This window comes from Dendrobates tinctorius, unplaced genomic scaffold (assembly GCF_039654945.1).
Source record: "Dendrobates tinctorius isolate UK_male_01 unplaced genomic scaffold, ASM3965494v1 ptg000030l, whole genome shotgun sequence".
NCBI classification, from domain to species: Eukaryota; Metazoa; Chordata; class Amphibia; order Anura; family Dendrobatidae; genus Dendrobates; species Dendrobates tinctorius.
The window spans coordinates 65,677,395-65,687,841 of NW_027361698.1; the positions used below are offsets into that span (position 1 = coordinate 65,677,395).

Genomic DNA, 10,447 nt, shown 5'->3' on the forward strand with positions numbered 1-10,447 from the left:
AAGGGGTCCAGGAATGGGGGACATACAGTTGAAACCAGAAGTTTACATACACTATATAAAAAGTCACATATGCACGTTTTTCTCTCCAGCTAACATGAAATCAGAATAAATCTTTCCCGTTTTACGTCAATTAGGCTTACCATAATTATTAATATTTGCCAAATGCCAGAATAATGAGAGAGAATGTTTTAACACAATTTTATTACTTACTGCAAAGTCAAAAGTTTACATACATTTCATTAGTATTTGGTACCATTACCCTTAAACTGAATGACTTGGGTCAAACATTTAAGATATCCTTCCACAAGCTTCTCACAATAGTTGGTGAGAATTTGGGTCCATTCCTCCTGACAAAACTAGTGTAAGTGATCCAGGTTTGTAGGTCACCTTGCTCGCCCCAGTCTTTTCAGCTTTGCACATAAATTATCAATATAATTGAGATCAGGGCTTTGTGATGGCCACTCCAAAACATTGACTTTGTTATCCTTAAGCCACTTTGCTACTATTTTGGCAGTATGCTTTGGTCCATTGTCCATTTGTAAGACCAATTTCGGCCCAAGCTTTAACTTCCTGGCAGATGTCTTGAGATGTTGCTTCCGTATTGCCACATAATCTTCTCTTCTCACAATGACATATATTTTGTGAAGTGCACCAATCAATCCTGCAGCAAAACAACCCTCAACATGTTGCTTCCACCCCCAGGTTTCACAGTTGTGATGATGTTCTTAGGCTTCCAAGCTTCTCTCTTTTTCCTCAAAACATAATGATGGTCATTATGCCCAAAAAGTTCAATTTTAGTTTCATCAGACCACAGGACATGTCTCCAAAAATTAAGGTCTTTGTTTTCAAACATTAGCAAACATTAATCTGGCTTTTTATGTTTCTTTTGGAGTAATGGCTTCTTCCTGGCAGAGTGGCCTTTCAGCGCATATTGCTAGAGTTCTCATTTCACTGTGGATATTAACACAATCTTATCATCATCATCACAAGGTCTTTTTCTTTTGTCCTTGGGTTGATATGCTCATGTCGGACCAAAGCACGATCATATCTGGGATCTGGGAAACAGAACCAGTCTCCTTCCTGAGCAGTATGATGGCTGGTCATACCCATCTTGTTTGTACTTGAAATTGTACCCAAGACTTGTGCAAGTCCACAATTCTCTTCTACTAAATGTGAGTTTGTCGTCCACCCATACACCCAGGTCTTTTTCAGCGACAGTTTTGCCCAGTGTTTTACAATTAAGCACATAATTATACATCTTGTTTGTTCTACCCAAGTGCATGACCTTATATTTATCCCCATTAAATCTCATTTGCCATTTATCAGCCCAAGCTTCTAGTTTACATAAATCCTTCTGTAATATAAAATTGTCCTCCTCTGTATTGATTACCCTGCAGAGTTTAGTGTCATCTGCAAATGTTGAAATTGTACTTTCTATGCCCCCTACAAGGTCATTAATAAATATGTTAAAAAGAAGCGGGCGCAATACTGACCCCTGTGGTACCCCACTGCTAACCGTGACCCAGTGCGAGTGTGCTCCATTAATAACCACCCTTTGTTTCCCATCCCTGAGCCAGCTCTTAACCCACTTACACATATTTTCCCCTATCCCCATTGTTCTCATTATGTATCAACCTTTTGTGTGGCACCGTATCAAAAGCTTTTGAAAAGTCCATGTACACCACGTCCACTGCATTCCCTTGGTCCAGTCCGGAACTTAAATCTTCATAAAAGCTTATCAGATTAGTCCGACAGGAACGGTCCCTTGTAAACCCATGTTGATATTGGGTCATGAGGTTATTCTTCTTCAGATACTCCAGTATAGTATCTCTTAGAAAACCCTACAGGATTTTACCCACCGTTGAGGTTAAACTTACTGGCCTATAATTTCATAGTTCAGTTTTTGTCCCCTTTTTGAATATTGGCACCACATTTGCTATACACCAGTCCTGTGGTACAGACCCTGTTATTATGGAATAGTGTATGTAAACTTTTGGTTTCAACTACCTACCAACTATACACCTGGTGGAAGGAGCCCCAAGATTGGGGACATCTATAACTGGAAGAGGCCCAGGATGGACTGACCTCTATACCTGGAAGGGGGAAAGGATGGACTAACATATATAACTGCAAGGGGCCCAGAATGGGGGACATTACTACTAGTGATGAGTGAACATGGTCAGATAACGTGTTATCCTAGCATGCTTGGGTGTTCTACAAGTATCTTGGGCATGCTCGAATAATGTGTTCCGAGTCCCTGTTGCTGCATGTGTTGTGGCTGTTAGACAGCCGCAACACATGACGGGGATTGCCTAACAAACAGCCTGAAAATATGTGGAGATTGCCTGTTTGTTAGGCAATCCCCACATGTGTTGTAGCTATCTAACAGCAGCAAAACATGCAGCCGCAGGAATTTGAACATATTATTTAAGCATGCTCAAGATACTTGGATAACAAACGAGCATGCTCAGATAAAACGTTATCCAAGCACATTTGCTCAACATTAATTACTACATAATGAAAGCCTGGGGGCGAACATGCATGTCTTTATAGGATTTACAATGCTACAATGGCCCATACATCTAACCAACATGCAGGTGGGACCCAGGTCCAAATTTGGCACCGGGGTCCATCAGATTCCCACTGATGACAAGCATAAGCAACATCAATCCAATCAAGCTCCTTTACTACAATTATATGGCATGTAAGCAAAGATAATGCTCATGTTCCTCAGAAGATTTAATTGAGTCATTTATAATTTACATGAAATCTGACCACTCGTGCAGTTTCAAAACAAACAATTTCAGAAACCAAATTAAAATACATAAAAAAAATTGTTCTGAAATGAAAAAAATAGAAATCCTCTTTTTAAAAGCTGGGCAATTTGTTCTATTAGCATTATTATGTCATCTGGACAAATCAATAGATTAAATGAAACTTTTTATTTGCAAAAAGATTTTCTTACCTCCTGTTCTTTCATGCCCATAATGCACAATGGGCTGCAAGCTGTCTTCATGTCCCAACAAATGAGGCAGAAACATGTATATATTTGTAAACTGAATGGGGAGTTTGTTGGTCATATTCAACACCCTCCATTTTATCTCTTCAACTGTAAGTATGAGAAAAAAAAAGTTTGAGCAAATAGTAAATGGATATCTCTATCTGAGAAAGACAAAACGACAAACATAGTGAAAAATAAAAAAAGTATGTATATTTACATACACTAAAAATTCACTCTTTACATAATTAAGCAGCAGCAGAGATTTATTCAAAGACAGCCACACATGCATTAGAAACCACAGTCTGACTTATATGATAATTTTGTGATCATGCGTTATTTCGTGTGCAGTCTTCATTACCCATTCACCTCTCCTGGCGCCTGCGCACTGCAAGACTCTGCTCTGCCCTCAACAGGGCAGAGCAGTGTGCCTGCGCAGGAGCCACAAGGGAAGCAAAGAAGAGGACGTCACCCTTAGAAGATGGGAGGCGCCGGACCGGACCGCGACACCCATCGGACCCGGACCACCCCTGGGTGAGTATAATCCACTCATTTTTCTTACCTTTCAGGTTACATCAGGGGCTTATCTACAGCATTACAGAATGCTGTAGATAAGCCTCTGATGGCGGTGTCGGCAGCTGATACTCGAAAAAATAGGTGACAGATTCCCTTTAATAAATTTGACAAAATGTAACCAACATACTTTAGTGTATTTTATTGGATATTGTTTAGGAGGAAAATCATCATTTCGGAGTCATCACTGTATCAATACCTGTATGATTTTCAAATGCGTTTCTCTTCTCTGCCACTGCCCGTTTAATCTCATCTAGAACTGTACTTAGATCTCGAGATCGCTTCTGATTTTCTTGTTCTGCGAGGAACAGTCTTTGTTGTAAATCTAAAAACTGCTTTTCGTATGAATCCATTCCATATTCTGTAAAAGAGAAAGAATCTGAATATTCAAATCAAATGAACAAAATGAAATCAAATGAATAAACAAATCAAATGTTACAGAAATGTTACTTCTAGGCATTTGTTACAGATTTGAAGACTTTTTTTTCCTCAGAAAAGTAAAGAATTTACTTGTTGTCAGACAATAAAAAAGTACTGTTATTAAAATTTAAATATATATATGCTGGCTAATGTTAAATCCTAGCATTACAGGTCCCGATTAGGTGTACCTGGATAGCTGTGACTAGAACCAGCCCATGTGTTAATTAGTCAGTCTGGGGAAAGTTGAGCAGAGTGGGTTGTGTTGGAGCTGGAAAGAAACAAGTCAGAATCTCTCTCTGAGAGGAGACTGCTCAGGCCGTGTAAACCAAACTGCAACTATCAGTGGACGATAGTTGTTTCAGTACTGTGAAACTAGTGGAATTAAACATTATTCCACCTATGATAAAAAAAACTTTGTATACAATGTGGCTACCTGATTATATGTATATAATCAACACCAAGAGGAAATTGTCGTGGAATATGGAAATCACATGAATGATAGACATGATGATATGCAAATGATAAAAAATAACCTTAAGATTTTCAAAACATCTTGATTAATTTAGCACCGAGTATGAGGGCCACATTCAGAAATATATGTACTTGCATGCTTTTGCATGCCATAAATGAGGTTATTAATGGTTGTCTGAGGAATGTTCTGCCAGGCTGAATGCACTTGGGCACAAAAATTATCAAGATTCACTGCTGGCAGCTCCTTTTACAATTGCCGACCAATGATATCCTAGATGTGCTCGCTGGGAGGCAAGTCTGGAGATGTGAGAAGAAGTCGTGTTGAGAAATGGATCCTAGGACATTTTCACATGAGGTCAATATAACACCACTAGATGCATGTCTGGCATGCAGCCCAATGTAAGGTAAACGCCTACTGATGGTTTATGTAGACATGAGGCTTTAGGATTGGGATGTGACTTTTGTCTAATTTCACTTACAGTACAGAATGGATCACTACACACCAAGACGATGTTGGCAACGCAATGAACATGCCTTCATAAGCAAATGTTACACCGGTCTTACTCCTGGGATTATTTTGTACGATGGCATAGTGTATTGTAGCCAGAACCTTCTAGTATTCATTCCAGGTACACTAACACCTCAGTGTTACAATGATTTGGTCGTAGAACTAGTGGTAGGGCCCTTTATCCAAAGTGTCCCAAGAGCCATTTTTACAACATAACTTCAGGCAGCATGTTGTTCTGTTATGATTGAGTCACCGAGGAGGAAAAAACAAAACACAAGCTCAGCCCAGAAAATCAGAGAGGTTGGAAACTAGCGGATTGCAGACCCCTAATCCTATCACACAACTTACAGTAGCCGTGGAGTGTTCCTACGGTGATCCTAGACACCTCGTCACAGCCGGAGAGCTAAATAAGCCTAAAGAGAGAAAAGGGGAAAACTGACTGCCCCAGAGCAGACCCCAAAGCAATAGGCAGCCCCCAACATATAATGACGGTGAAACTAGATGAAAACACTAACACAGATAGAAAGATAGGTTGAGCAAACGATGGGGCCCAAGCTAACTAAAAAGGACAGGACAGAAAAGCTGCTGTCTGCAATCCGAGAAAACCCTGCTAAAAATATTACCAACACAACTGATAAGCAAAAAGGACCCTCAAGTCACTAGACTACAAACCCTATATGAGCACTCAGAATATTCTGAAAGCAGAGCAAAAGAGAACACTGATCAAGGAATAAGAATCCAGCACACCCCCAGCCGGGGATGGCTGAACTCAAAAAACAAGGTAAACAAAACCAAAACTACTAAGTTCAATAGCAGAGCAAAAACTTATCTTTGGGAAGCAGGAATCAGACTGGTCTCCAAGAATCCAGCAGAGAAATTACCAGCCACTCAGAAGGGCGTCGGCTGCCTTATATCCAGTCCGAAGTTCCTGATATCCAATCACAATCCACCTAATCAGGTGGTTGGTTTCTTTCATCCAAATCAGCCTCACTACCTTCCTTCACCAGAAGAGGGAGATCCTCGGACACAAAAGGTGAATGAACAGATGAGCTCACAACATTGTTTGTTCTACTCAGAGCAGTTTGCATGACCTAATTTAGCTACCATGGCCTGCAGCATCTCCAAGCTTGTCTCCCATCAATCACACCTGAAATGTCATTGGTCGGTAATTGTAAAGGCATCTGCCAGCGGCGAGGCCAAACATTCCTCAGACAACCATTAATAACAGCACTGGTAGCAGCTGAAGCATGCATTTATATTGAATAAATCAAGATGTTTTGAGTGCTTTGTTTCTATTTTTGCATCATTTGCATATCATTAACATTTCTATCTATCTTGTGAATTTTGGAAATCCATGCCTTTTCCTTGCTACTGTTGCAATTTCAATGTTGAGGAGTGTATATCTATTGTCTGATGCAATATAAAAATTTACATTGTATCATGACAATCCATTTAAAGTAATTTATCCCAATGTTTATTCTACCTGCCTTAAAGGAATACTGCACACAAATTATGCAGCACGCTCTTCTTAATGACCCATTTAATTAAGCCAATAGGTTGGAAATGAGTGTTTATAGGAACACTTGTTACTATTAGGCAGTCTAAACAGGCCAGAAAACACCCAAAGCATCGGCAGAATGCTCGTTCGTTGGATGCAATGATTTTAAGCTGGCATAACAATCATATTTACCTGCACATCATCCTGTTTAAATGGAATCCATCACCCTATTTTTGGCCTATCAGCTGCCGACACCGCCATCAGGGGCTTATCTACAGCATTCTATAATGCTGTAGATAAGCCCCCGATGTAACCTAAAAGATAAGAAAAAATGAGTTAGATTATACTCACCCTGGCGTTCGGTCCTGTCCGATGGGTGTCGCTGTCCAGTCCGGCGCCTCCCATCTTCTAACGGTGATGTCCTCTTCTTTGCTGCCTGTCGTGGCTCCTGTGCAGGCGCACTGCTCTGCCCAGGGAGAGGTCCGGCGCCTGCGCATTGTAGTATTCTGCTCTGCACTCAACAGGGCAGAGCAGTGCACCTGCGCAGGAGCCAAGAAGACATGCAGCAAAGAAGAAGACGTCACTGTGAGAAGGGAGGCGCCGAACCGCAACACCATCGGACCAAGACCGGACCGCTCCCCCCGTGAGTATAATCTAACTCACTTTCTTTCAGGTAACATCGGGGGCTTATCTACAGCATTACAGAATGCTGTAGATAAGCCCCTAACGTCGGTGCCGGCAGCTGATAGTCGAAAAATGGGGTGACAGATTCCCTTTAAAGGCAGACGAGGTGCCGTAAATAACATGACATTCTATGGAAACAGAAAGATTGCTCTGTCCGTATAGAATGTTTGTTGGCATGTATCAGGCCAGTAAATGCGTGACCATCGATATTCATGTAGTCAATCAGCAGTTGTTGAACGGCTTGGATCAACGAATTTAAAGAGACCATAACACCTGAGAAGAGTAAATACATGACTCATTTTTGTTTGCGTTTCCTGCATCATGCATTTCCCAGGGAGGGCCAGCCATTTGTATAACAAAGTAGGACTAGAATGTGCTTTAAAAAAGTGAAATCAGGAACCAGGAGGTTACAGTATTGATCATTTACAAGAATAAAAAATATAATTAATTATAAAAGGCTATTGTCATGGTTTGAACAGGGTTCTTGCCCTGCACTCACAGGGTTAAGTGCTCGTGGCCTCTTTCTGGATCTGGGAGGGGTATTTATACTCACTCTTTACCAGGGTTCTCTGTCAGCTATACTGTTGTTCTGGTGTGTCTGACCCCTGGTGTGCATGTATTCTGCGTTGCTTGTTTGTTTCCCATGTATGACCCGGTCCGTTCCTTCACTCTGTACTCCGTCTCTCGTTTTGGTACTATTGTCTTTTCTGGTTCTGACCTCCTGGCTTGGCTATCGTTACTCCGTTACAGTTTGTCCCTATGGTACCGTCTATTGCCCGTTCTGGTTTTCTGATCTATTGCTACGTCCTGACTATCCATTCTGTCTATCCCTTTGGTACTGTATTGCTATCTCGTGCTTTGACCTGGCTTGATTTGGTTTCTGTCTCTGTCTATGCCCCTTGGTAGCATTGCCCGGTAGTTACCTTTCTAGGAGTTTCCCTGCAGCTCCTGGCTCTGTGGAGCTGAGGCCATGCCCCCAGCAGTCACGTGCTTCAGGTCCTGTGAGCATGGAGCATGCATCGTCACCACTGAGACCCAGCTCCGCAGGTGCACTGTCTTTGTACTCAGGACACGCGCACTGGCTCAGTGAGCAAGTGCAGTGCGGTGTTCCTGACAGCTATAGGATTGGGAATTCATCATTCTGGTTTATGCCAAAATGACTCATAAAAGTAGAACATTTGTGTGTTTAAAATGTTGTGACTTTTGACACTTACACCAGCACAGACATGTTTCTGAAAGTAGGCAGAGCATGTAGATAGGAGAGTGGACCAATAAAGTCTTTGTAAACAGTAGTGTAAGTCAGGGGCAGACATTCCACTTGTACAACATGTGCAGCATCATAGGGACCCATATACTGTTCTTGCACGGCGGTCCTTTCCCGTGTGCCTCAGCTAGTGGTGTAGGTAACAGCCAAAATGTACTAAAACCCATTACTGGAGTATTTTTTCAAGACACTGGATCATGGGTGGCCCAAAAGATTAGCAAAATGCTAAGCATAGTTCTCAACTTTTTATTTGAGATCACATAGAAGGTGAGTTTGGTGTGACCCAAAGTCGGAGAAAGGCTTTGCTTGTGGCAGCATAGGTGATGTGTTTTACCTGGGTCACTCCCCATGGTGGGATGTTGCAGTGATGGTAGTCGCCAAACAAAGCTATGCCTAACCACTGAGAGGTTCGCTAAATTGATCAAAATGTTAACTAAAAACCTTGTGTTCAGTTGTAGAAATTTTGCTTTGTAAAGTAATGTATAATATTTGGATTTGTTGCCCATGCCTTTATTTCTACAATTATGAATATTTCATCAGAAGAAGTGTACTTAATTTGACGCATTTTACTATATTATATTTTGATCAAGAATGGCGTATAAAAACTCCAGTTTTGATTATTCCCCGAATTTGAGCAGATGCTTTTTGTACCGTTCAGTATCTCCATATAGTGAAAAATCTGTTTGTATGCTGCCAGCTCAATATACTACAGTAATGGCTTTAAGAGCAGCACAGTAGCTCCTGGGTTCAAATCCCACCAGTACAACATCTGCAAGGAGTTTGTATGTTTCTCCCCGTGTTTGCGTGGGTTTCCTCCAGGTATTCCGGTTTCCTCCCACATTCCAAAGACATACTGATAGGGTATTTAGGTTGTTAGCCCCAATGGGGACAGCGTTGAGGTCTGTAAAGCTATATAAGTGAGTAAAATAAATAAAATATATACTGTTCAAGAGATCTGGCATTATCTACAGTTACGACTGTCCGAACAAGTAGGACAAGGGCTTTAGAAATGTATGGCTGCAGAACAAAATTAGTCCCCGCATATCACAAAAAAGCTGCAAAAACCATTTTATTATCCAAATGAGTAAAACACAGCTGTTTTTAAACAAGAGTAAAAAAACGAAAATTGGTCTAGTTAGGAATGGGGGAAAATATCCTGGTCTTGAACTGGTTAAACATTTTGAAACAAAGTATAATGGGGATCACACAGATGTTTATAGCCTGTGGACAGAAGATAAAAAATAACAAAACTACATTTCTTAAATGGTAGGTCATTGTCTGATTACTCATTCCCTTTAATGTGCCTTTTACAGGAGGGAATGATCGATTGTATGACTGTTTACACCGGGCAATAATCAGAAATGAGCAGCCCTTGGATCTAACAATAGTCAATGAAATCGTAAAAATTAATTTGTCGGCAGCTTATCCTCTTGTATTAAGAGAGGACGTGCTGCCCACATCAGTGAAGACCATTGCGCGCTTAATAATAATAATAATAATAATAATAATAATAATAAATTTGATTTTTAAAGCGCCAACATATTCCGCAGCACTTTACATTTCAGAGGGGATTTGTACAGACAATAGACATTACAGCATAACAATAATCACATACAGTAGATTATAACAAATACCAAGAGGAAAGAGGGCCCTGCTCGCAAGCTTACAGTCTATGAGGAAAAAGGTAGACACGAAAGGTGGGTGGTAACAGTTGCCCTGATTGTATGGACCAGCCATAATGTTAAGTGTGTGACAGTACAGACACAGAGGGCTAATGGATGCATAAAGCATGTGGGAGCATAATGCGGGAAATCTGGTTATGGTAAAACTTTTGGCTGTGCCACACAGGGATAGATTAGGTTAATGTGTTGAGGCGATAGGCCAGTCTGAATAAATGTGTTTTCAGGGCACGCTTAAAATTGTGGGGATTGTGGACTAATCGTATTGACCTGGGAAGTGCATTCCAAAGAATTGGCGCGGCACGTGTAAAGTCTTGGCGACGGGAGTGGGAGGTTCTGACTATTGAGGATG

At 41.1% G+C, this 10,447-nt stretch overlaps 1 protein-coding gene across 2 annotated transcripts in view; it reads right to left on the reverse strand.

Annotated features, from left to right (window-relative positions):
* The window catches only part of LOC141086257 (alpha-1,3-mannosyl-glycoprotein 4-beta-N-acetylglucosaminyltransferase B-like), a 145,300-nt gene extending 141,369 nt beyond the window's left edge, over positions 1-3,931 (reverse strand). For both annotated transcript variants that reach the window (XR_012231557.1, XM_073572137.1), the window contains exons 1-2: positions 3,771-3,931; positions 2,966-3,109 (exon numbers count right to left, since the gene is read on the reverse strand). Coding sequence is in view for 1 of the 2 variants with exons in the window: in XM_073572137.1 (XP_073428238.1) it covers positions 2,966-3,109; positions 3,771-3,924 (298 nt within the window). In the remaining variant the exon portion in view is untranslated. The remainder of the gene's footprint in view (positions 1-2,965; positions 3,110-3,770) is intronic.
* Positions 3,932-10,447: the final 6,516 nt, after the last annotated feature.